At 45.4% G+C, this 27,439-nt stretch overlaps 1 protein-coding gene across 1 annotated transcript in view; it reads left to right on the top strand.

Moving 5' to 3' along the window:
• MAP2K4 (mitogen-activated protein kinase kinase 4) overlaps positions 1-27,439 on the top strand; it is a 63,693-nt gene that overhangs the window by 11,192 nt on the left and 25,062 nt on the right. Inside the window, exons 2-3 of the mRNA XM_054644990.2 lie at positions 11,602-11,704; positions 26,870-27,044. Of these exons, the coding sequence (XP_054500965.1) occupies positions 11,602-11,704; positions 26,870-27,044 (278 nt within the window). The remainder of the gene's footprint in view (positions 1-11,601; positions 11,705-26,869; positions 27,045-27,439) is intronic.

Genomic DNA, 27,439 nt, shown 5'->3' with positions numbered 1-27,439 from the left:
TAATGCAGGGCTTCCTCCTGGGAGCTTGGAGGGAGAAGGAGTTAATGGGGACAAGGGCAAGGGAAGAAGATAGCTGGATCAGAGTTGGGGCTAGTGGCTGATATTTTTGCAGCAGTCTTCTGTTACCCAGTGAGAGCACGGGGATTAGCTGGGCAGACTCTCAGGCTCCTTCCGGACTCAGGGTCCGCCTGCCCTCTGCACACCAGGAGAGCCTTTTTTACACAGACTTTCAAAATCCACTGCACTTGGGGAATTTTTATGGAGAGATTTTATGGTGCTTATTTCTTTAGCAGCGAAATTTTGTGTTTGCTCCTGGTTATTTACCCTAGTAAAAGGGTAAACAGCAAGGTTGCTGCTTCCTGAGAGTGCAGTGGTGCCAAATTCCTCATGCACATTGCTGTAGTGCCTGCATCCCAGAGCCTGCTGGATCACACCTGCCTCTTCCAAACGTTGGTGGCTCGGGTCCTTGTCACTGCTCAGACTAGGAGCTTTGCCATGACCTGCCCCTTATATCAAGCAAGGGATCTTACCCAGGTCTGTAGTGTGGTTATCTGGAGTGATCTCTCTGTGATTAGGAAGAAATTCTTTGCTGGGGAAGAAATTATTCCCTATAAGGCTGATGAAGCCCTGGCACAGGCTGCCCAGAGCAGCTGTGGCTGCCCCTGGATCCCTGGAAGTGTCCAAGGCCAGACTGAATGGAGCTTGGAGCAACCTGGCATAGTGGGAGATATCCCTGCCATGGCAGGGGGTGGAATGAGATGGTCTTAAAGTTTTCTCACCCAGTTTTGGCATTCTGTGAGTCTGGCTTGGCTGCTGGTGGGGGAGAAGAGGGGGCTGCAGGCAGAGCTGCTTGCCCAGGTTGCTGTTGTACAGGTGAGCTGTCACTGGCAGCATCTGTGGAGGAATTTCTGAAAAAGCCACTGTACACATCCTCCCTGCTCTGGGCAGGTGTCTCTGATGCAAGTGTGGAATGCTGTGCTCCACCAGGTCTGGTCTTTTGTTGTGGTGGCAGTGCTGGAGGGCTGGGCTTCTCTGGGAAATTGCCTGGGCACGAGCAGCTGGACCATCTGTTTTAAAATATTGTTTAATATGGGCAGGTTTCCTGCAAACTTTCAGCTTTCTGGGAATAAAACAATCTCTTCAGTCTTAAAGTTTGTTACTTTATGTGATACCCTGGTCCACTCCTTTCCTGCCAGATGCCAGTGTTTGTCCCCTGGGTCCTGATGATGGGACTGCTCTGTGTTCAAAGCAGTGCAGCCTAAAGTTTGATCGAAAAAATCCATTTTATTTATGATTTTAGAGCAAATGTCGAAAGATAAAAGGAGATTCTTAATGCTGGTGCTCTCCTTTGAGTGGATGGATGAGAAATGGTCTTTTACTTTAGGCTTTCAGAGAGGCTTCTGTGCAAAAGCACAAAGAGAAAGCTGTGCCTTTTTTTAGCATTATCTTTGCTTTTTTATCAATATTGGTACTGAGAATTTGCTTTTTCTTGCAACTAACCAGATACACCATTCTGTTCCTGAGAGAGCAACTGTTTCTCACATTGCTGCTGTAGCAAAAATTAATTAAGTCTTCTTAAAAGGTCACCAATTGTTGAGGTAGATCTGTGCCTTCTGCTTTGCCTGTGACATAAGGGTAGCACTATTTATTTCACTTTTTGGTTTTTTTTTTTTTTTTTTCTTAAATCTGAATTGTAGAAATCTTGTGCCTTTGCATTTCTTTGAATTTACACAAAGATTTTTTTGTTTTTACTCTGTAGGCAAATTTGTTGCAGCAATTTTAATATCTGAAGAGATAATTTTTAATGTCTTTTTAAACAGTTGATGTCTTTGGGTTTTATCTCAGAATTTTGTGACTGCTGTTCAGAGACATTGCTTCTGAGATACTGTATATAGAAAATCTTTTGTTGTCCATTTCATTTCACAGACTGGTGTTTTTCTGTCGTGGAAGAGCTGAGAGGAGCTATGCTTCACTGTTCCATCCCAGAGTGAGCCCATGTGTCAGAATAACTCCCCTAGGACAGGCTTGGAAAGCATTGATTTATTGTTAATAGCTTTCTATTAGCTCAGGATATACAGATATTTAGGAAACTTGATGTTTTGAAGCTGAAATTTCAAACCTCTTTTGCAAGCTAGAGCTCTGTGGCAGGAATTGGGTGTTAATTTATTTTTTCAAGTACTCAGTCAGTGCTTAGTAATTGTTGATGATGAAACTGGTGGCACTTACAGAGGGCAGGGGGGGTCTGGCCTGGACCTGGCACAGGTGGCACATAACTGATGGATTCTGCTGTGTCTCCACTTCTTTTCCTCAAGAAGAACATCTTTAATTGGAAGGTGTGGGTTATTTTGTGCTGAGAAGGAAAAGGCAGTTGCTGTTCTCTGTGCTGGAAGATCAAAGGTTTTTACTGGAGAGAGATGCTTTGCACATCCTCTGCTTGTTGTGAATGAAAGGAATGTAACACAGGTGTCTGAATTTCTCTTGTAAGCCATTGAGAAGTGGCAGGGTTTGATCCCCAGTGCTCTGCAGCCCTTTCATGGGAAAACAGCAGCAAGTCTCAGTTCAGGATGGCAGCTTTGCCTTAGTGAATAATTCAGCAAAACTGTGCTGTCAGGTGAGGCAGAGGTGTGTTGATGTTCTGCTAACCTAGATTTGGGTTAAGCAGTCAGGGCATTAATAAATGGTGAAATGAGGGGGCAAATATGCAATGGAGCTGCCTTGCTGCTGGCCTAAAGGGAGCAGCACAGCCTCTGCTGTGCACTGGGATGCAGCTCTGCAGAGCAGCAGGATGCAGTGCTGAGCCCCCCGTGGCTCAGGTCCCTGTCCCATGGCATTCCTTGCCCAGGCAGCAGCCCAGGCCAGTCTCAGTTTCTGTGTTTTGGGCTCCTGCCTGTGCCCAGCTCTGCCTTGTCTGTGGGAAGGGCTGTTCCCAGGGGTAGTTCCTTCCCATTTGTGTTTTGCTGACAAGTCTGTATGAAGAAAATAAAAGGGTCAGGGACTCTTCTCTTTTTTCTGTTTCTAGCAGGGTTGCAAACCTCAAAACTGTTTGAAATTTATTTTGCAGACTTTGATGTGAAGGTCTTTTCCCAATGTAATTTCATTAAATTTCACAGCAAGATCCCAGTCCTATGGTCAGGGCCTGTTAATAGTGCTGCAAGATAAACACAAAGTATAAAAAGCACTCTTTTTTCAGTTATAAAAGCTGTAGCAATAAAAAGGCAGCAGGAGTTCCCCTGCTGTGGAAATAAAGGGTTTGTGTGTCCTTAGGGGGAGCAGAACCCTTTGAGCTGGGTGGTGGAAGGAGAGCAGAGCTCTCTACAGCAGTTTCAGCTCCTGACTGTGATCCATGTGCTGGAGCCAAGCTCTGCAGAGGCTTGGGTTTGTCCTGGCTGGGAACACTGGGGTTTTACTCATCTGGAACCACACAGAAAAGGAAAACCACAAAACCCTCAGCTTCCTGCTCTGCAGGTAACGTGATTGAGCTTCTCATTTCTCTACTTTCACTTTCTGCAGTGTTTGCTTGCATTAGGAACGGCTGGATTAAGGTCTTTATTTAAAATACGATTTGTCTTTTTAGATCTGTTCTCTTTTCACTGACTGGATGCAAAGTGTTTGTCTAGAGCTGCATCAGCTGATGTTCCAAAGCCAGGCTGTTGCTCATTGCTTCAGAAGTGTCTTGCTGCAGATCCCTTGCCTGTTGCGTTCATCTGTGCAGTTCTTCCTTCAGGAAGAGGTTTCATTGTTGTCACACTTCAGTGTTATGTTCACTAGCAAGAAAGTGAAGATTTCTGCCACCTAAGTAAATACCCAGAGTGCTGTTGAGAGCAGCCAGCTGTTGGAGGCAGCTCTGTCAATCTGCCAAGCTCCTGAAGGCAGCAGCCTGTGCCCAAATCCCTTATGGACTCCAGCCTTCTTCAGTGGAGCCCTGCAAGGCCTTTGGTACCTGCTGCCTTCACTCCTTCCAGCACTGCAGCAGAGCATTCCTGGCATTCCGTGCCTTTTGTCACTTGAATGACAATGTTGGGCAGGAGTGCCATTGCTGTGTGTCTTTCTGAAGAGGGTTTGATGCTGCCAAGCTGATAAAGCTGAAAATTCTGTTGGAAACATCAGTCATTAGACAATGACTGACATGTCTCAGCAGTGGGAATCAGGGGTTCCTTCCTGTTGTCCTACTAATTTGTACTGAATGCTTCACAAGACAGTACAAAGCTGGAACTTCTATGAGTGCACAAGATTTTTTTTTTTTTTGGTAATGTTTTTCTTACCAAAAAAAAAAAAAAAAAAAGCTGCCTCCCAGCCCAAAAGCTGGTGTTCACAGAGCTGTGGTATGATGTTTAACAAAGCCTCTGAGTGTTCATTAAGTTATTTTGGTGTTGAGAAATAAGTGGCCTATGGGTGTTTCTGCTGGATTTCAGCATGAGGAAAGGTTTGAACAAAGTAATGAAAGCGAACCAAAGTTCATTTAAGTAAGCTTTTTTAGATTTTTTTGCCCTTTTTTGTTTTTTTTATTCCTTTCTATGGGAATTTTCCTTCATTTTTCTCCTCTCCAGTTCCTTGTAAAGCAGAGTAATTTAAGTGCTGGTTGGAGAGCTGTGAATGGCAGCAGGGCACCCCTGGCCATAGTGGAGAAGTGCTGGGCAAACCCTGGGGCTGGGTTCTGCCCATCCCCTGTGGCACTGAGGATCTGCTCCCCTGCAGACAGGGAGAGGATGCAGTGGGAACACCCAGACCTGTTGTGTGGCCATGGGGAGATCTGTGCTGCTGCTGTGCTGGGCAGAGTGGTGGAAATTCAGCCAACTCAGGTTGTGTCTCAAATGCAAGTCAGGGCAGGTCCTGTGTGACCAGGGGACAAAGTGGGTGGTGACAGAGCACCAGCTATAGGTGGCAGGTTTTATCTCTTCCCATAGCTGAGCTGCTGGGTTGGGTTTGTGTTGTTGAGCTTGACTTGGAGTCTGAGGGCTTCAATCAAGCGTTGGGTTGAGCTGGGTGAGCTCTTGCCAGCCTGGTAGGATGGGGTCTGGCACTCACAAAGCAGCAAGAGGATGGGATAGGACTGGGGAAGTAAAACCCAGCAACAGTCATTAAATACAGAGATACCATGGCTGACTGAGGAGGGCCTTGGGTTGGAAGTGGTTGGAGGATGAAAGAATAGCTGAAGGAAGGATGTTGTGGCTTTGCTTATCACTCTTTTCATTGATATCTTGTGCTGTGATGGAGGGCAGGATGATGTGCTAGATGGACCACTGCAGCTGTTCTTAGGCTCTTTGTCTTTGGATCTAGCCCTTACCCCTGGAATTGGAACATTTTTTTCTGAAATCCAGATTGGGGAAGTACAAAAATAGATCAGATAGATCTATCTACAGATACCACTTCTAAAGCTTAGCACAAAATTGCCTTGAATTTAGTATCTAAAAGTTCTCCAGCCAAATGCTTTCAAAGACATCTAAAAGCTTTATATACTCTCTAGATTTGCAATTTAATTTCTTGCTTAAGCAACTCTACACACCTCCATTATAATTCAGCAGAACTAAGCAAAAATGCCCATTGGGACCATGTGTTCCAAGGTGTTCTTAAGATCCAGATCAAAACCTTTCCCAGTGTAACAGTGCAGAAAGAACCTTGCAGCTGAGCCCAGGTTTTCAGAAGGGCTCAGTTCCTCTCTAAGGCTGTGAAGATACTGATCAGTTGTTCAGAACAGCACACATGGCCACTCACAAGCAAGAGACCAGTTCATGTGAAGCAGATCCAAACTTGAACAATTGGCTTGGTGTATTTTTAGTTATGCATAGATGTCAGGCTGGTAGTATTTGGAAAAAAAAAACCCAAACAACCCTTTTTGTTAGAAAGTTTGGGATCCAGACATGAAGATCTGCTACACTTGCATTGTGCAAAGGATTGTCTCTTGTGGAAATAGTGGTGAAGTGGGAAAGCAGCCCAGTGCTGGGGTCAGAGCATTGTCCCTCCCCAGGAGAGCCTGAAGCCTCTTAAAAGCCCATTCCAGTATGAGTCTCCTCACTATAGTACAGATTGTTTCCAAAATTTTATTTGTACATGTTAGTGCAACTTGAACATTTCTACACATACACTTTCTCCACTTATTTTTATTTCTCTTTCTAATTATTTAACTAGTTGGTGACAGGCAACATGTAACTATTCTTATTCACCTGCCTCGGGAGGATTTCTTATTCTTATTTCTTATTGTGTCGCTGTAGGATTCAGTCTGGGTCCAAGGTGTTTATTGGAGCCAGTGGGATGCAGGCTGTGATTGGTGTTACCACTTTGCTGGCCTAAGGTATCTAGAGGGATGATGGAAACATGCTTGTTGCTTTATCCAAAGAAATTAAATCCTTTCCATTGACCTTAAGCAAAGGCCTCAAGGGCAGATTTTTTCCCTTGTTTTTAGTCTGAGTACAGGCTCCTAAAATTAAAAAGGAAAGTAATAAAATCAATCAAACCCCTTCCCCAGCCCTCCTTCCTATGGTATATTTTATAATTGTTGCTGTGCTGTTTCATATTGAAAAAGTATCGTGCATGGCCCTTTGCATAATTTATTATTGTTGTTCACCAGGAGAGGTTCCAGGTGCTGCCCAATAAATTTCCCAGGGCAGTGTCACCCTTTGTTCCTGACAGCTGCTCCATGACAGGCTCAGCTCTGCAGGGTTATGCCGTGGCTGCCTTGGGCACAGCTTGCAGGAATATTTTGGGTGAAGCACAGTGCTGCTGTGAGAGCACACACAGTCTCCTGGTGTGGCAGCCCCTCTTGTTTGGGGACAGTTGAGGCCTGCAGGTTCTGTGCAGCAGTGTTCCACCAGGCTTGGTGCTGGGCTGTGAGCCATGTGCCAAATGCTGCTCTCCTGCTGGAAATTGCCTGAACCCCAGCTTGGGCTGGAAGCTGCTGTTTCATCCTAGTGCTGCACCCTCCTCTGGGCAGGGAGCTTTAACCCTCTTTATACAAATGGTGTTTCCATGCAGGGCAGTGTCAGGGATTATATTAAAGGTTACCAGTGGGTTTTGGAGAGGGCAGAGACTTCATCCTCAGGTTTTGCTCCTGGGAGTTTCCAGTCTGAGGGAACTAATCTTAATCCGATTGCAATTTCTTGCCCTCTAAGCTTAACCTACTTTAGCAGGCGTGGTGGTGGAGGTATTTATAGATGCTGGAAGTGCTGTTGGATGCAGCCCTTATCCTGCAGTGGTGGGTGGGTGTCTGCTGGTGCAGCTGTGAGCCACCTCCCAGCCCCAAGTCAGGCAGATGTCTCACTGAAATATTGTCTAGTACAATTGTTTTGCCATGGAGTGTGCTCATGACAGGGGCCAGTAATCCTTCCAGAGTCCTGGCTGCTCTAGGCTCGGGTGTTTGTATTCCCTAGCTGGAAGCACACTTGTGGCTGTGGGTGAATTATGGCTAAATCCTCTTTCTAACGAGGTGATTCCTAAAAATGAGCATACTTAGCTTACTCCTGCAGTGCAAAATCATCATTTCAGATTTGAATGCTGACTCTAGGATCATAGGAAATTGAAGGTTTCATTGAGTGATTAAAAAGGACATTAACAGACAGATGCACTGGAAATATTTGTACCCTTTAAAGTGAATTTCTGTGGTTGCAGCTCTTAAAACTCATAAATCAAACCCCAGGCCTCTTCTTTCATCCAGACTCCTCAAACAGAACTGCATGACATGTTGAAGTTCTTCAAGTTTTGTTGCAAAATTTGACTAGATTTTCTTGAAAAATAGTTTATCTTGAGTGTAAGACTGGAAACCTCCTTTAGTCTCAAACGAGTTGTGCTGGTGTTGGAGTAGATCCATGAGCAAGACTGGGAAGGAAGGAAATACAAGTGCAAGATGTAGTTGGAAGGGTCTGTGGGCAGGCAGAGCTGTGCTAACAGCAGCAGGAATAACCAGCTGGAAATCCTGGGAGCCTTCAGGATGTCAGCAACTGCAGGGCTGCAGCTCTGAACGCAGGTAAATGTTCTTTGCTGTCTCTACATCAAAGCAGGCATTTTGTTAGCAGACAAGATACAGCAGTTTGGTTTTTTAAAGCTGTTGGAAGAGCAGAGATCTGTGTTGCTTTTGGTTTTTTTTTCATGTCCCACCTTGGAGTTTGCACGAGCTTTGCTTGGAAGGAATCAGAGCTGATAGTTTTCTATTAAGAAAATTACCTCAAGCATTGAGCTCTGTTTCCAAATAGAGGTAAATAATCAATTTTTCTCCATTTCCTCTGTCTTTTTGTTAAGATGTTTTACTATTACAAGGGAGAGGTAGAAAGATTGCACAGTTCATTACAGATCCATTGACTTTCCTTCCTGCTGTTTGCTGTCACAGCTTGTGTTTCTGTGGTTGTATCTTTTTTTCCTGGTTACAGTAAGAGAGAGAGCAGGTTTGATTCCTGGTGTATCATCACTCCACAAGCAGAGAGTGACTTCAGCCTCTGACCAGAGAGAATATTTACCTGTGCACTGAGATTCCCTTGAACACTGTGACCTGTGCTCCCTTGGCCTTGCTCAATCAAGAGCTTGATCCTGCAGAGTTGAACGAGTGGAAAATATTTTTACAGTGATCAGTGTGTACCCTTGCAGTATAGAAACCTTGGAAAAATCCATTAAACTGCTGCTGTTTTGAAAATCTTGCTGCTTGAAAAGGGAGCATTTTGTTCTGTGTAACCTGAATGTGGGAAGCAGTGCTCTTGAGGTGTGGCATGCAGGAATGGTGGTGAGGAAATTCTGGGAAGAAGCTGGAATTGCTTTCCTCCAACAGGAAGTGACTCAGAGACTTGGAGAAATGGCCAAGGGCATCCTGTACCAGCCACAGTGTGTCCAGCAAGACCAGGACAGTGACAATCCCTCTGTGCTGGGCACTGCTGAGGCACCTTGAGTCCAACATGGCAAGACAAACTTTGAGGGGCTGGAGCGTGCCCAGGGAAGGGAACGGAGCTGGGAAGGGTCTGGAGCTCCAGGAGGGGCTGAGGGAGCTGGAAAGGGGCTCAGCCTGGAGCAAAGGAGGCTCAGGGGGGCCCTTGTGGCTCTGCACAGCTCCTGCCAGGAGGGGACAGCCAAGGGGGTCAGGCTGTGCTCCAGGGAACAGGGACAGGAGCAGAGGGAGCGGCCTCAGGCTGGGCCAGGAGAGGTTTAGGTTGAATATTAGGGATAATTTCTTCAGCTGTCAAGCATTGGAAGGTGCTGCCCAGGGATGTGGTGGGGTCCCATCCCTGGAAGTGTAAAAACATGTGGATGTGGTGCTTTGATGATGAACAAGGTGGTGGTGCTGGAGTGATGGTTGGACTCTGTGATCTTAGAGCTCTTTCCAACCTTAATGATTTTGTGATTCTGTAAATCGTAGATGTCCTAGGTGAAGTAAAAATAGTAGTACACAATCTAACTCTGGAGGAAAACTTTTGGCCTGCATGTGACCTGCTAGACAGCTGTTTCTTGTTTTGTGAGGGCTGGTTGGCTGTGGTGGTGGTGAGGGGGCCTCACAGTGATGAGAACTTAACTGCAGAGCCAAGTGCTTGGATTAAATCTGGTGACGGATAGCAGCACATAAATAATTCTGTCCTTGGCCTCACACCCATTCACCAGTGCAGCAAGGAACAAGGGCTGCTGTGAGCCCAAACTCTTCTGGAGCTGTTGTGTAGGTGCTTTTCCCAATGTCCATTTTGGCTGTGATCTATGGAATGCCAAGGGCTGTGCATTTGGGGACCCTCCTGGACCTCAGTTCCATGCACAGGCCTGGTGGTAGAAGGATGACTTCCTTTTAAAAATTGTTTTGAGGACACCACCACCATTACCACTTTAAAGCTGGGATGATTTGCAATAAAGATTGCTATCCTTATGGGTGGATGAACTTAGTTACAACCAGAAAGTTCTTTTTGGCTGTCTTTTTTCTTCTTGGAGAGCAGCCTAACATAGGATACAATCCTGTTTAGATTCCCTCAAAACATAAGGTAGTACTTAGCACCTCTGCTCAGCTGAAATCTGGGCCATCCTGGTTTCAAATATGGTCTGGGCTTGGTATAACCATTAACATGCAGCTGAACAAACCCAGTGGTCACAATTGGGAAGACCATAAGTCAAGAAACTTCATAATTTCAGGTCTGGTGTTGAGGATTCCCCTAATTTGTGAAAAAGTTATCTATTTCAGAGTTAGTTTTGGTTTCTTCCAAATCATTCTCTCTCCCATAGTCTTTACTGTAAAAGTTCTCAGAGAAGTAGATGTTCTAATGGTTGGTGATTAGAATTATGTGTTAAGATAGCAGAACCTTTAAAAGACAATTAATATAGGGTGGATATTTCTGCAGCACGTTTTCAGGCAGTTTTGGTCACCAGCCTTGGTGGTGGTGGGCATTGGTGAATTCCAGAGGCACCATAACCCCCACCCCTCTTTGTTGTAGTGAGACAGGGTGGTCTGTAAAGAGCCTGTGCATAGCAAAAAACAGCTAAACTGCACCTAAAGGGGCTCTTCTGCCTCCAGTTAGAAGGATGTGTCTGCAAGGATTAGAAACATGGAGTCAAAAGTCTTTTTCAGGATGAAACTCAAGGTTTGGAGTCCGCAGCTGAAGCTGTGGAAGGCTGCTGGGGAGCACAGTTTGCTTTGGCTCTCCTCAGACTTTGCTTCATTTGAGTCTGTTGTTTCACTTACAGTACATTTCCATGTGATCTGTGCTGGATGGAAATTCCTGGCATTTCTCAGGATGTTCGTTTTTCCCGGCCACATTCCTTGTTCATCAGCTGAGCAGAAACAAACCATCCTGTTTGCTTCCCAGGGGCAGCCTAAGCTTCTGTATTTGTTGGATTTGTAGAAAATCCAGCTTCAGATGGTGGATTGACATAATTGAAACTATCCTTAGAAACCTACTGAGGTTGAAATCAATAGACCAATATTTAAGTGAGTTACAAAGTGTTCTGTCCCTGAGTGAAAACAGGAAGAAACTTGGTGCATAAAGTTTACAAATGATAAGAATAGGAGCAGGCTGTGAAGAGATTTTCTGATGGGGGTTTGTAGTTAATTGTATCAGTTTTAATCTTGGACCATGTCAAGTCCCGTGTTCTCCTGAGCTGTATAAACATTGCTGTGAGAAAGGGAAAAATCTTCCAACACAATGTGGACAGGGGCTGGGGTTTCAGGAGTGTGAGCAAAACAGACTCAAAGGATAACAGAAGAAATCCCTGGACCCCAACAGCCATCCTGTGCTTGGAGCTCATATAAAAGACATGCCAAGGTGCCCTTTCCCTCCTCAGAGCCATCCCCCCAGGCTGTGTGTGGCAGGTGGGGCCTCTGTGCCCCGTGGGTGTACATGGAGGATGCTCAGCCCTGGGGATGGAGGTGGTGGTTGCTGGAGCCCTGGCAGGTGATCCAGGTGCTCCAGCTGTCCCAGGAGGTGCTGTGGATGCCTTGCTTTGGCAACTGCCTTGGAATGAGCTGGGGAAGACCTTGGTATGAGAGCTGGCTCTGTGTCACCATCCCCATGTCTTAACACAAGCTGTGATTTGCTAATGTTGTAAAATGTTAAATCCTTTTCTTACAAGATGTCATTTTTTTCCTGTTTATTTCCAGATGCTCTCAATATTTTGTGCTGACAAAAAGTTCACTTTATGTTCATTGTCTCCCAGGTAAACGCAAAGCGCTGAAGTTAAATTTTGCAAATCCACCTTTCAAGTCCACAGCAAGATTTACTCTAAATACTTCTGGAGTTCCTTTCCAAAATCCACACATGTGAGTATAAAGCCAATGGCACAACTAGTGGAACAACTTTGAAATTAATTAGCCAACACCCAGTGTTAGTTAAATGCAATTTGATTAGTCCAGTTATTTGTCAGTTTGTTTAAATCTCTCAGTTTTGAGTCACTGTAAAATATTTTTTTCCCAGAATTAAAGAAAAGGTTAAATTGGGATCTTCTTGGTTTACACTGGAGCTAATGCCTTCCAGAATTGATTGAATGGAGTGTTGTAGCTGATAATGCTAGATACATGTATAATTAATATCTAGACTGATTCACTGTTGTTTTCCTGTATCTTTATTCAGCTTATTACATTTTGTTAGAATTTCTTGTTTCTGTGTTACTTGTGAAAGTCATAACTGTGACAGAATTGTTTTCAGCACTAAGACAGACAAAGATTGAGGATTATTATCATTTTAGCCACAGGGAGATGTTAGGGGAGTTATGCAGAGATTAGATCTCAGTGAGTTTTCTGGCCAGTTTAGCCCCAGGATATCCCTGTCCAAAGTCTGAGAGCAAGTGTGGCACAGAGCTGTTCCTGACTCTAATAAATACCAAGCACCAAAAAAGATCAGCTTTGTATCCTCAGATCCACCAATCTAGCTGGACAGTGCTGCTCTGCAGCCAGTCCCCGTGGCAGATGCAGCAAGCATGCAAAACATGTCCCGCATTTTTCTTCTTGAAGGTCTCAGGAGTTTTGTCAGTGTCAGGTCTCAGGATCTGCAGCTGCAGCCTCCCTGCTGCCTGGGCTCTCTGGAGTGTCCCTGCCAGGCTGCTCCTGCTTGGCTCTGCATGTCACTGCCTCTCTCCTGGAGCTCAGTGCTTCCTGCTTCCCCAGGATGTACCTGCTGGGCTCTGTTCCTGGGAGCTTTGGGGATTTTCAAACAAGCTTTTAGCAGGTTAGGAACATGTTTCTGATGAGTTATTGACGGTAATTACAATATAGAGAAGTTTTGTAGAGTACTTTAGATTATTCTTAAAATCTTGAGTGACCTGTCCAGCAAGTCCTCTTCTTTCCTTCTCTTTCCTCTCTGAAATAGAGTATTTTTATTGGTTATAGAGTTCACATTTAAATACTTTTTCTGTTTCATCACATCATCAAACTCTTAAGATTTTCTGCAAAACCCCTTCTGGGGCTCTTTCATCTCTCTGACCTTGTTAGTCCATTAAATAAAGATTTAGTCTCAGCTAGTGAGTCCCCACCATCAGCCATCTATAGGGATTTGAATTTTCTGTGCTTATCTGTGTGGATTTCTGTCTCAGATTCACTGGAAGTCACAGTGGCTCCTGTCTAGCACAGAAGAGCTTTCGTTGTTAGTCTGTGACATCTTAAGTTTCATGTTTGTGCAAGTGATTGTCAACACTGTGCAAGACAGGTGCTGCTCGTTCCCTGTGGGAGCTGCAGTTGTTGGCAGGGATTGGATCCTGGGCTGGTTAATGGAGCTGGTTAATGGTCTGAGGCTTGCAGGTGTTCTGGGTTGGATATGATAGATGTTCAAGTGCCACAATTGATGGTGATGTGTCTGTGCTAAAGCTTTCTTGGGAGGCTGCAAGCTGTAATGGCCATTTCTGTTTGGAAGAGATGGATGCTGTTGGCTTGGTTGCTTTCTCTGTGGTGAGGCTGGTTGAGCTTGGGTGCAGCAAATTGTCCTCATGTCCTTTGTGTGGCCTTAGCAGATGCTGTTCCTCAAAAGGAGTGTTGACATCTTCTCATTGCATGCTTCTGTTGAGTGTTTGTCTGGCAGCTGATGTATCTCTGTCTCCTGCCTTCTTCCCCGAGATGCTGCAATGATTTTTTCCTCAGTAGGCTAGAAACCTTTTCTAGACTTTGGATTTGAGCTGGATATTTCAGACCTCCTCGCCCAGACGTGTTCCTGATGCAGAGTGTGTTCACCAAGCCACTTCTCAGCCTGGTGGAGCTGAATAGCCTCAGTATCCTCCTGAAACCAGCACTGGCTCCACACTGCTGGGGATTGTCCTGGACAGGCCCTGTTGCTTCAGATGGGTGGATCTGAAGATACAGAGAGGTTCTTTTCTCACATGAAATTTGGGGTTCTGTGGTTTGGATCCACCAATCCAGGGGTGTCCTGTTGCTTCTGCCTGAGATGGTGTGTTGAGCAGCAGAAAGCAAGGCAGGGGTTTGGAAGGAAGGTCCATTCTGGGTCAGTGACTCCATGTGATGGAGGAGGTGTGTTTGTGTCTTGTTTGGTTCAGCTGGAACTGCTGCCACCAAATCTTCTTGAGAAGTGCAAAGAGATTTTCATCTAGGCATGGTATGTTCCCTGCCTGTCTGTAGGGCATCCAGCACAGTTGTAAACATCATTTTACATGTGACCTGTACAGAGTAAGGCAGAATAGAGCCTCAATTACAAAAGTAGTTGAGGAATATAATTCATACTTGAAAGGATGGAGTCTAGAGAAGAGATAAGAGTTGTACTGGTGGAAGGATGCAGTCTAGAGAAGAGGTGAGAGTTGTACTGGTGGAAGGATGCAGTCTAGAGAAGAGGTGAGAGTTGTACTGGTGGAAGGATGCAGTCTAGAGAAGAGGTAGGAGTTGTACTGGTGGAAGGATGCAGTCTAGAGAAGAGGTGAGAGTTGTACTGGTGGAAGGATGGGGTCTAGAGAAGAGGTGAGAGTTGTACTGGTGGAAGGATGCAGTCTAGAGAAGAGGTGGGAGTTGTACTGGTGGAAGGATGGGGTCTAGAGAAGAGGTGAGAGTTGTACTGGTGGAAGGATGGGGTCTAGAGAAGAGGTGAGAGTTGTACTGGTGGAAGGATGCAGTCTAGAGAAGAGGTGGGAGTTGTACTGGTGGAAGGGTGCAGTCTAGAGGAGAGGTGAGAGTTGTACTGGTGGAATGATGGGGTCTAGAGAAGAGGTGAGAGTTGTACTGGTGGAATGATGGGGTCTAGAGAAGAGGTGAGAGTTGTACTGGTGGAATGATGGGGTCTAGAGAAGAGGTGAGAGTTGTACTGGTGGAAGGATGCAGTCTAGAGAAGAGGTGGGAGTTGTACTGGTGGAAGGATGCAGTCTAGAGAAGAGGTGAGAGTTGTACTGGTGGCTGATGGCTGGTCAGTCAGTGAGGCTGTGTGATCACCATGCTGTGCAGGCTGGGGAGCAGTCGTGGCTGTGGAGATCTGCCAGGTTAGCCCACAGCTCCTGTGAGTTCAGGCTGGCTTTGTCACTTAGACCAGATTAACAGCTGCTAACTTTGTTTTCCCTGCAGCAGACGTTGCAGAGACTGGAGGACACAAGCCATGGTTAGGGTGAGCTCTTCAAATTCCAACCCATTATACCAACTGGAAAGCATCCCACCTTTTACCTCATCTGTCCTGTGTCCAAGTAGGATTTAGGTCACAAACAAAATTAGATGACTCCGTTATCAATGTGGAAGCTTTACAGAGCTGCCTGCAGCTGGTTGCCTTTGCTAAAAGGAAATTCAGATCACACTACCAGGAGTGATGTGGTGAGGTGTGACTGTGGCTGTGCATGGCAGGATTTCTGGCTGGGCTGTGCTGCCCATTGCTCTTGAAACTAAGATGGAAACCATTTGGCTGTAGGATCGTGGGATTTTTGGTTGTCTGGAAAGCTTTGTATTCTTGTGCAGTGATACCTGGATGTTGACTAAGAGGATTTAGATTGATCTGCCAGGAAATGGGCAAGCACAGAGAATGTTGTTTGGCACGTGGTTGACAGCATGCTGCTTCTGGAGCGTTCTGTCTGCTGGCTGGGAAGTCTCTTGACTCTCAGAGTTGCCACCTCTTGAGAACCTGATTACCAGAGCATTGCAGTTTCACCTGGAAAGGTGACAGAATGAACTCATCTCTCTTACTGTGCAAATTTGATGTTTGAAGTGTCTGGTGTCCAGTTGAATTCCACAGTCTCCCTATAGCTTGTGAGTGTCTTCATGGATTTATTGGGATTTAAGCTTTCCAGAGCTGCCCTGCATGGAGCTTCTCCTTGTGACACCTGGGAGAGTCACACACTTGACAGAGAGCTGCCCCAGGAGTGTGTTGGATGTTCTGCTGGATTCTTCAAAAGCCAGTGGAGGTCCAGTTGCACATCACACTGTGCTGCTTCCTTTTTTTCTGTATAGTTCAGGGACTGTTATTCCTGGAAAGGTTTTTTTTCTGGCTGTTCCAAAGCCTCTCTGAGGTGTCTGTTGCTCTTTTAATCTCCTCTTAGGCTTTCCCATACCCTTCTGGCATGTGGGGTCAGGCTCTGTAGCTGCAGAGCCTGCAGCTGGTGGAGTTTTTTAGGAAGTAACCTGAGAGAGTTCCTACCATTTTTGAAAAAAAACCCAGAACCTAAACCCCAAAGGGGAATATTCTAAACTGTCATGTTTCCTACTACTGATGTGAATTTTCCTGTAAATATTTCTCTGTCTCTTCCTCATTTCTGTAAGTATCACTTCACATCTTTATTATTACTGGTTTCTCTTACCTTTCTGCTGTGATACCTTCCTGTGGCAGGGAGTGCTGCCTGGAAGCCTTGGAGGCAGAATTCAGAGTCAGAGGTACCAAGAATTTGATTTTTTTTCTGAGACTGATTCTGTCCTTTTTCCTGAAAGTTGCAGAACCTGGATGTAATCACTTGTGTTTTCAAGTCAGCACAAATCAAATGCAGCCTCCAAGGCCTCAGCAGAGACATCTCAGTGTCTGAAGGAGCCTGTGGTAACCAGGCTTTCCCTTCTCATACAAACATCACTGTCGGTTCAGTGCTGGAACAACCTTTCTTCTGTAATTTTTTCAGGAGCATTTTTTGCAAACTGATGAATTTTGCCTTGTGTTTAACCTCCCTCTTCCTTCCAAGAGTTTAGGAGTTCATTTGGCCAGTGATCTCTGCATGACAGAGATGATGTGGCCTGTAACACACTCGAGTATCTCTGGCTTTGAGTAGGTTTCTGCTTCAGAGAAGGTGCTGCCAGAGTCAGTGTGAGATTTTCACTGAATGTGCTGCTTTAAGGTCTGTTTTTTATTTTTTTTTTTTAACTTTCTAAGTTTTTGGTATTTCTTAAGTGCAAATCCTCTCTGCAAAGGAGCTTTTTGCTGTCTGCAGCTTCCAAATTAAACTTCTCTAGCAGCTTCCACATCCCTTGGAGCTTCACTGCCCTGGTAGGACTGTTCTTTCTGTAAGGGTTTGATATCCCAGCACTCTGCTTCTGCCTTCAGTCCTTCTGTGTCTGGAACCAAAATTTGCACCTTGTGTATCTCCATTAAGCCAATTCACATGAATTTTTCAAGGGTGCTGAGCACCTGCCTTCCTGCCACACTGCAGGGCTCCTCAGAACTTCTGGAAACTGGTGAGCCACCTGTGTGGCTAAATCCAATCCAGATGATATGTAATGACCTGACTCCCATGGGCTCCAAGTGCTCCACAGGTGCTGAGTGATTGAGCTGTGCACTTATAAATTGTTGCACAAATCTCTGCATCCTCCCTCCTGTGGATGGGAAGCTGGGACACGCTGACTTCTGGAAGAGGCAGGAGTTAGGCAGAGAGTTCATCAGGGATCTCTGGTCTGTGACCCACAGGTAGCTTTGTGTTACCTGTCCCATCTGGGCATGGTTGGGAGCTGCTGTCCTGGTTCTTGGGCACACAGCCATGGTCAGAGCTGCTCATCTGGGGGCAGAATTTGGACCTTGCAGCCTCGACCCTCTTGGTGTGCTGCATAACAGGACCCCCACCCAGGGCTGGGAATTGGCCTGTCCCCTCCATGGTGGGAAGAAAAATGATGGGTGAGAGGATGGGGATGGTGCCAAGTCACCTTCCAAACACTGAAACCTGGCCTGTCCTGCCCAGACAGGGACAGCAGCTGGGTACTGGAGTGGCAGAGGAACCATGGTGGCAGAGACACTGGGTTATCCAAGGTGGGAGAGGCTGGAGGCTTCTGTGCCTGTCCCTGTGGGCCCTCGTGGCAGCACAGCCATCCTTGGCCATGGGGCTGGGACACAGATGTGTCACACACCAAGGCATCAACATCCTGCAGTTCCTAATTCAAGGTGCAATGGCTGATGCTTGGGCTGCCTCCTCAGGGCTGTTTTCCATGGCACGTTGAGCAAAAGAAGATGGGATGGGGTAGTGGCAGAGCTGGGTTACCTGTAAGGGTATTTTTAAGTGTTGTACTCACTTTTCCAGGGACACCAAGGTGGTGTCTGGGGTAAGTCATTCGAGAGTAGTGGTTTTGAGTTGATTGCCAGATTTTTTCCTACTGAGTTGAGCTGTGTGGAGGGGGGTGAAGTATTCTGGGTCATTGGGGATGAGAAAGGCAGAGCAATGAGCTGGAAATGTTCATTTTCAAACTGAACTTGACTTCATGAAATCTCCATCAGTGTGGCCTGCTGGGACACAGAGTGTCTGGACAGAAAAGCAAAGCTGGGGATGTCTCCCTTGGGTAGGAGTTTCCCATAGACTTTCCTTCTCATGCCTGGCTTTTGGGGAGCTGTGTTGCCTCCCCTTCATCCTGGTGGCTTGTTTCAAAGCAGGGAAAGTAGGTTGAGGAGTTTCAGAGTTGACATCAGCTCTCCCCTTCATGCTGTTGTGTTACCAGAAGCAAAATTTCCCCCTCTTCTTTCCTTCCCTTTATTTTGAGGTGCTGCATCCACCCCCCAAGGACATGCTGGCTTCCTATGCAGATGTTTGGAGAGGAAAATGGGATGAAGCAGAATGATATGTGTAACATCTCTGAATAAATGTGTGTAAATATATTTGTGCATACACACAGGTTCTGTCCCCAGCCATTTTTTTTTATAAACATCTTGTTCAATAATTATTTACAAGTAGCAAAGTAGAACATGGCTTATGCATTGGGCTGAGCTTGGTGCCTGTGTGTCCCTGCTGTGCTGAGCAGCTGGTGGAGCTGGGCTCTGACCCTGAGGGGCTGCCAGTGTCACTGTTCATCTGACAGGGTCAGGCAAGGACCACCACAGTTCATATCTCCTTGGACTCCAGATGGAAAACCATGTTCCTGCAGGACACCCCAATAAACCAGCTCTCAGAATAAACTCTGCTCATTGCTGCTCTGTACTCGGGATCCCACCTTTCATCAGAGCAGGACTGGCACCTCCCTTATCTCTTCAGACTTTGATTACCAGCTCGTAGTAGAATGTCTTTTGTTTTCCTCTGGCTATGGAAAAGTGAGTCAACTCTTCTGCTTTGTGAGTTCAAACTGAAGGAATCAGTCATTGCTTTTATCTTCTGTGCACACTGAGGAATGGAGAATAAAGAGAGAAGAGTCTTCAGGTTCAAAGACAACTTCTGTCCTCACTCTTTGCACAAATGAGTGACTTCCACCATGGAGAACCTTGGGTCTGAATGGACAGATGCACACAGGAAAATCAGCTCCTGAACAGAGTGGTCATGGAAAGCATCTTGTGGTGGACAGGAGAGATGTGATGGAGGTGGGGGTTGGCCTGAGGGACTGTACTGGTTTAGCTATTCTGCTTGATTGGGGAACAGGCTCCTGAAAGGGATCTAAATTATCTGGGTTTGCTGTGTATTGTGTCTGTGAAAACTACAGACATCCTTGATATCAGGTGGATGTTCTTGCCTCATACCACAAACACCTTTCCATTTTGGGAAATGTAGTAAAAAGAGAGCAAATCATAAAATCATAGCATAAACTGAGTTGGAAAGGACCCTCAAGGACCATTGAGTCTCCTGGCCCTCTACCCTGCAAAAATCCTTCCCTGGGCTTGGGAGTGTTTTCCAAACGTTCCTTGAGGAGCCTTGGGGCTGTGACCATTCCCTGGGGAGCCTTTTCAGTGCCCCACCACCCTCTGGGAGAAGAACTTTTTCCTAATAATTAACCTAAATCCAAATGGCCAAGCCGGTCTCCAGTGGATTATGGCAATGTTAAACACTCTTCTTTGTTGAGCCTGTTTTAATTCCTTCCTTCCTAAGACGAGCTTGGAATAAATCCAGGTGAGCAAATGGTCCTTCATGCCTGGCATAAGTGGTGCCTTTGCAGAGACAAGTGTGGATCACTTGGAAGTGATTCTTTCTGATATCTCTTGCTCCAGCTCTGTGAAGGTGGTTGTCCTCTCTGAGGAGCACAGGGCTTGTGTTCTTTTCTCTCTGATATTCTAGGTGGGTATTTCACACCAGTGAAAAGGGAAAAGGTGGTTGTCTAGGAACACTGGTTTAGCTCCTTACAGCACTCTCAGTTTTCTGCTAGCATCCTTGCAGAGCTTACAGCTCTTGGCTCTGAAGGGTCAGTGAGAGCACCGTGCCCCAGCAGCCATCACAGAGGAGCCAGCATGGAAAATGTCACCACTCTACTGGAGCCTGGCAATCTTCACCTGATCTGCACGAATCTTTTGTTTTAGAGAAGGGACATTTTAAATAAAAGTCACATTTGGTCTGCTTGGTCTTGTTATAAGCTCTTTTGGTCACCACATTGAAGTAGCTGCATCTCTGAATAAGCAACTCTTGTCTTGCAGTCAGGTGCTTTCTGTGTCTCCCACCTGTCCTTGTCTGCCACAGAAAGAAATACATGACCAGCTGCATTCTTGGCAGTAAATTTCAGGTTATTTCAGGCTGTGATGCTGCCCAAAGTTTGTGAGGTACTGTGTGGTTGTATTTTTTTCTAAATTCCAAGAGAGAAGTTGGACTTCTCCACACTTGGGTTGTCATTTTTTCTCCTACAGCAGTTTAAATTCGAAAAATCACTTCTTTAGAGTATTTGAACTGAAACAATTTATTATATTTGAATTATCAGTGCTCATTATCTGCCCCTCTCAGGTGGTTCCCACAAGGAACTGAGCAGAGCCCCTGGTTCCTTTGCTGGCTGCAGTGGTCAGTGGTGCAAGGATCCAGGGATTGTTCTCCACACAATGCTTAGCAGAAGCACATCTTACCCAAGCTCCTCCAACTGCTCTGAGATAACAGGTCCTCATGTTGAGAAAGATTTCTAGAGCTGGGCAGCTTGAGGGACTCTGAGATCCAGAATACAACTTTTGTTCCTAGAGAAGTCTCATGGTGCAGAGTGGTGATTAACTTGTCAGTTGTAGGACTCTGGAGGGAGTAATAAGGATGTAGTTGTTCAATTCCTTCAGAATTATTTGGGAGAGGGGATGTGATGAATGGCAAGACCACCAGTCCTAGATTGGTGGATTCAGGATGGAAGCTTGATTTTAAATTTTTTTAAGGGAAGAAAAGTTGTTGGTATGTTCTGTCTTGGCACAAGAAAGGCAGAGCAGGGATGGACAGTGTGCCTTGAGGGAAGTAGCATGTCACTAACAATAAGTTAATAATGCATGTTTCTAATTGTAGTAATAATACAGTTGGAAGTAATAATTCTTATTGCTGTAAGAAAACAAATTGCTTGACTTAAAAGGAGTTCAAATCATTGGGTGCTGCTTTGCCCCCAAGGAGGGGAGGTAGCTTAGGTGGAAATTGGAAGGAACAGACCTGGCTGTGATCTGTGCTGCTGAGTGCTCAGTGGGCAGTGTGACCAGCTGAGTATTGTGTTGTATGTTATTGTGTCATGTGATAACAGCACCATGTTTTCCTGTCATTTCCACAACTTTTCCTGGCTGAGGTGACACACAAGCAACCCTGGGTAGTAATCACATTGTCCCGTTCAGTTTCAAAAGGAGAGAAGCGGACCTCATCCACAAACTGTCCAGCAGGCTACAGTAAGCTTTCCTGTCTGTTAGCCATTGTCAAATCTTCTCCATCCCCCAAAAATGGCATCTCTGAAAGTAATGAATTTGTCTCCGAAATAGTGTCATTCCGTGGGGTGATTGCTGTGTAATAATGATTTTGCAAACTATTTATGGTCTCTGTTGAGGTTATTTTGTTGATTCTTATGGCTGTGCCCTTGTCTCTGTTTGCTGTTCTCTCTCAGGGAGCTGCCCATGACCCAGGAGAGGAAATAAAAAGAATCAGCATTCTCAGAAGGGTTATTTAAATTAATTAGCTCAGAGTTTTCCAGTATTATCCTCAAGTTCTTGAATCCAGTTTAAGCTTTAAAATCCCACCAGTGGTGGGTTCAGTGAATGTGCTGCAGTCTGACTCATGGCTGAATCAAAATGAATTTGAGATCAATGTGCTCAGTTAAATTCAGCTCAATCTTCACCACTATGGGTGGAGAGGTTTCCTTCATGTAAGGGCAGGGTTAATCAAAATCCATTATAACTCAGTATTTTACCAGAGGAGCTTAATGCAAAATATTGACATTTTAAAAGCCTCAGCCAAGCCCCATTGAAGCCAGGGAGACTCTGAGCACGTGCTGGGCTGAGACTTGTGAACTCTGGAGGGGCTGTGCCATCTTCCACTTTTTGTTGTTATCTTTATCTTAACATTTTGGAGGAACAGAAAAAGCCAGAGCAGTCCTAAGTTGAATTTCGGCCTCTTGGTCACAAGGAAAGGGAGGAAATGTGCTTTCCTTTAATCTGGGTAGGTCACAAGTGCAAAACTATTTCCTCCTTTTGCCACATTTTCTGTATCTCTTCTCCATGTCTAGGAATCTATTCCTGAATATAATGAAGCCTCAGGACAGCTTACATGGATCAGAGCAAACCCAAATTAGTTCTGCCCCTCTTGCAAGGATGCTGTTTGTTTATGTAAAGCAATAATTTCTTCTTTTGAGAATCCAAAACCTTGGTGACAGCAACAACATTTCCACCCCCCTAGGAAAAAAAAAAAGAAACATTTCTTTTGGAGGCTTTTTCTAGTGAAATTCAAGCTAAGGTTGATATGGTTTTAGCATTGCCCTGCAGGGGCTGAAAATGGGTTTTAGAAATGACACAGACTTTGAGACAGAAGAAACAAAGCTCTCCAAAATCTCTCCAGGCTGTCTGAGAGTCTTGGTAGGAACATGTCAGCCACAGTCCTAAACTGTGTTTGTGCTCTGAAGTTTCACAGTGTCATTTGAACCCTGCAGTTTGCCTGGACGTTTTTCTGTTAGGATTTACATTTTAGCTTTGGCCGATGGACCACAAATCAGTTTTTATAACGTCAGCCTTTTTACCAAGCTTGTGGAGAAATAGAATATATTCTCATTAAGCCTAGTGAAAATAGGAGCTTTAGTGAGAGACTTCTGAGCAGAATGCAGCACCAGGCAGGCTTGGGAAGCACAGCTGGTTTGCTTGGATCTTTCTGCTTCTACAGATTTTATTCATGTCAGCTGTACCATCGAATGTGTCAGATTTTGGGCTCCTTTGAGTCCTGCAGAGCTCTCAGCAAAGTGAAACAGAGGAGATAGGCAGCTACCTACATCTTTTTGGCCTTGCTTCATGTCTGTTGACTTTCAATTTTGCTTAAAAAACCCCACCACCTTTTCTCTGCTTCTTTCAACATCCCTTCTTTTTCATGCCAAGGAAATGCTTGTTTTTAAAACTTGTGGCCTCCCTGCAGCTGGTTGTTAACAGAAGGGCTCGGGGATAAGCAGGCTCAGTTCCCAGCCTGTCTGGGAGCTTCCCAAGGTGTCTGTGGGTCTCCACAGGAGGTTTTGGGGTCCCAGGCCTTGCCATGGGTGTCCAGCTGCGCGGTTTGCGGCGAGCAGCCCCGTGGCCGTGGCGGTGCCTGGCGCCAGCGCCCGCCCGCCTCCTGCCAAGCTGGACACAGCTCTGACAAAGGACAACTGTTTGCAGGAGTTGTTGTCCTGCTTGGTGCTCCTAATCCCCGGGATAACTGCTGTGACAAGCATAGTAACCATCTGCAGTCAGGCATTGGTGCCTTTCAAGTGCAAGGATCGCAGGCACCTCCTCGGCCCCTTTTTTCTTGGCTTTTCAAAAATTTTCAAAAGCAAGATGGGGAGTTGGAAGCTCAAGCCCTGGATGAGTTGTCAGGAGTTGTAGTCACTCTAAGGTGACTTTTGGAAATGCTACTTTTAACTGTTTGAAGAGTATCTAACCCACTTCAGCTATTTATATTATTTTTTAAATCCTATATGAAGCCCCACAAGTCCATCTTACACATCCTGGGCATTTGGAGAATATATGTCCAATTTTGCCCAACATTCCCAGCCTTAGAGAAAGTTAAGATTTCACAGTTTAAAAGCAAAATGGTAGGAGAGGGCACATGTCTGCTGACTTCTGTGCAAGCTCTGATGTGCACTAATCCCAGGGACTGGGCATTAACTACTTTTTACCTTCACTGGGGCCTGGGCTGTGTGGTTGTCCTGCTGTTCTCTGAAGCAGGCTGCTGTAGTATCCACAGCACCAGGATGTAGTGCAGGGTTTAGGCAGGCTTTTTTGCACTTGGAGGCACATCCACCCTATGGATTTATGTGCTTGTACATCTGCAGCAGGACAAACATACAGAAAGATGTCCTGCATTGGCAGTTTAGTTTTCATTGCCTCACTCAAAAATTCCCAATTTAGATCAATGCAGAGAGTCTGTGTTCTAGATTTGCATTTTTTGCATGGCAATCCTTTGGGATTTTGATTTACACTAGAAAAATTTCTTACAAGTGTAGGTTTTTGACATTAAAAGCAATTATTGCATTCCAGTTATGACTCTTGAGGTGGGCCATGCTGCTTAAAGGAAAACTGCCCTGCTTGCATATGGCAAATCAGCTAAATGAGCAAAACCTCTATTCAAGTATCTGTCACTCTGTCAAACTGGTAATTTGGTTATTTGACCATTTCCCTGGGTATTTGAGAAGAGCTAAGCAGGAGCCGTGGTTGCGAGACAAGGCAGATGGCATCATAAATACATAATGGAAATGAAGCCCAGCTCCAGGAGGGAGGGTTTGGGGGTGGATGGTCTTGGTCTGTCTGGATGCAAAGCCCTGGAGGGCAGCAGAGCCCTCGGTGCAGCCCTGGGGAGGAGGGGAAATTCCCCAGCTCCCACTTTCTCCCCTGCAGGCACCATCCTGCAGCTGTGCAACAATGGCCCAGATCTGCTTTCACACCACAGCTGGGGACACACAGGCTGCTTGTGTGACAGGGAAATAATGAATTCCAATTCCCTTTCCCTTCTGGTGGAGGGTCAGAAAAGTAAGGTTTCCTACCCTGAAAAACAGAGGGAAAAGAGGGAGAAGGGTTTAATTGCTTATTTGAATAAATTGCCTTAATGTTTACATCTTTTAACTCCATGAGAACTTTGATAGGGAGTTTTATTTTCCAACAAGAGCTGAAAAGAGAGCTCAGTCTGTGAAAACTCAGTATTTCCCCTCTCTGCCGTTTTTCCTCTGCTTTTTTGAAGAGAATTTGCCTCTCAAAGATCGTGCTCCTTCATGCCCACCAGCTGGCAGGAGGTGAGGCAGGAAATGCCCATTTGTCTGTGCTTCCTTGGCATGGTGCTTCTCACCTCCCTTCCTCCCTCAAAACTAGAACTATTTTTATGGCACTGACAAAACAGGATGGTGGAGCTGTTAGACAGAAACCAGTCAGGAGCTCCCAGCAGAAGCTGTCAGTGAGACACTTGGCACATGTGGAGGTCATGTTTCTTTTCTTTTCTTTTTTTTTTTCTTCCATTTCCTTTTTCCTCTGTTCTTTCCTCTTTTTTTTTTTTTTTTTTTTTTGTCATTTTGCTGCTTTCTTTTTAATTCTTTGCTTTTTAATAAGCAATTTCCCAGGAGAACCCCACGGAATGCAGGGTTTGTTGTGCACAGAAGCTCTGAGATGGCATCCATCCCACCTGGGCTGTGTTGTAGTTCCAAAATCATTTCTAAATGCAGTGTAGGGGCACTGTAGGGAACAGCAGATGGAAATCATGAGCTGGGCAGGTTAGAGAGCAGGAAACACCACGGCAGACACAGCCCAGCAGTGGGGAGAGGAGCTGCTCCCAAATGCTTTCATCAAACAGGTCGAGAGTTCAGGACATGCAGCTGCCAACCCAAAGTGCAGCAGGGGAAGCCATTTGAACTGTAGCTGCTCCAGTCAATTGGCCTTTTGCCCTCTCAAAACCCGGGATCCCAATAAAGCCCTGTCGTGGTTGGGTCCCCAGCTGGGTGGTGTTTGCAGCTGCTGGTGACCAGTGTGGGATTTATCAGCGTGGAATCAGCCGTGACCTGTTTATTCCTCGGCTGATAAACTCAATCAGCTCCATGTGTTTGGTGGAATCCTCCATGTGTGTTCTGCTCCTTGGGCCGGACCCTGGCCAGGAAAGTGGAGGCTGGATCAAATATCCACTGGGTTTGATAGATCTCTCCTGTGACAGGGGGGTCACAAGGATTTGTGTGCTTCAAAATGTGTGAGATCAGTGTGCCTTGCAGTGGGAACTGTCTGCATTGCTTTTAATGCATCTTGAAAGTGGAAAATACGGGCTTTTGGCTTACTCTATGACTCAAGAAGTGTGAATCAGCTAATTAACTAATGAAAAACTGAAATTTTGCATGGCATTTTAAGATGAAAAGTGTTGCAAATACTTGTGCATTTCCTGCTAATTCAATGGTAGCATTGTTGCATGTGAATGAGCCATTGGGGGCACCTTTGAACTCTTCTGTTCACAAATTTTGGACATTCATCTGCTCCTTAGCAAATCCTGGTGGCTTCAGTAGGGACAGCGTTTGCTTGAGAAAGTTAATTTAGGTGCTTGATGAAGACACACCTGAACAGGCAGATTTTGTTTTCATGTGTCACAAAGAACTTGTTTTGGTTTTTATAAATTATTGGCTCTTTATTTAGTTTTGGATAAATTAAATTATTATCTATATGTATTGGATTTTGGGGGTTTTGGGTTATTTTCTTTTTTAATTGGAGTTTTACAATAAGGGCAAACTTTTCCTAAAGTCTCACTGGTTCACCCAGAAGAGCTTTGTACCTGTCTTGATGGAATCCCAGCTGGAAGGGAGGCAGGTGCTGGGATGTGGTGGTGTAGAGCAGCAGGAGCTTTGGGGAGATGGGGCTGGGAGTGCTCTTCAGGCTCTTGGTGCTGCATGTTACCAGATCCTGCTCACACCCTGATGAATTTTGTGCAAAGCAGAAAGAACTGTGTAAATGGGTGCTTAGAGTGACTCTATGAGACATATTGAATTTTATGCTGCGGCTGGAGAAACTTATCCTTAATTGAAGCTGTGGGCAAGTGTATGTCATTTTTGATTTAACATTTTCCCTCACCCCTCCACCCCCACCCCAACCAAAATCCTTCGTGGAGTCAGATTGTTGCTGTAGCTTTGTGAACCCCTCTCTTCTAATGTTTAATCAAGTGCTGAAAAGAGACATTTAAAGACTATTTAAAATGTGGAAAAATTGCTTCCCAATATTTTTGACAGAGAGAGACTGAGAACACACAGCATTGAATCATCAGGAAAATTGAAGATTTCCCCTGAGCAACATTGGGATTTTACAGCAGAGGACTTGAAAGACCTTGGAGAAATTGGACGAGGCGCTTATGGTTCTGTCAACAAAATGGTCCACAAACCAAGTGGGCAAATTATGGCAGTTAAAGTAGGTGATGCCCATCCTTACATTTATACTTTAGTCCGTTGGGATGCAGTGTGATGGAGAATTAAAGTCCTTCCATCTAGCACCCATCTACTGCTCTGTTCTATTTATTTCTGGTGTAAAGGCTGCTGTTTGCTGAAAATACAGTGTATAATGGGCATGTTTTCAGGTGATTTGTGAAGTTCTCATAATTGCTGTGCCCTTTTCAAAATGTCTATCAGGAGCCTGCTGTTCTGAGGGGATCACACGTCTCTGGAGACTGATGATGGGGCACGGGCCTTTCACCTCTGGGTCACTGGTTCAGGTACAGCCTAGGCTGGTGGTAGGCACAGCTTGACATCTCATAGCTTCTTGGTGTCTTTTGTGAAATAAGGTAATGGCTTAAAATTAGCTGTTTA

This window comes from Agelaius phoeniceus, chromosome 19, assembly GCF_051311805.1.
Source record: "Agelaius phoeniceus isolate bAgePho1 chromosome 19, bAgePho1.hap1, whole genome shotgun sequence".
NCBI lineage: Eukaryota > Metazoa > Chordata > Aves > Passeriformes > Icteridae > Agelaius > Agelaius phoeniceus.
This window is presented reverse-complemented; position numbering and strand designations above follow the sequence as displayed.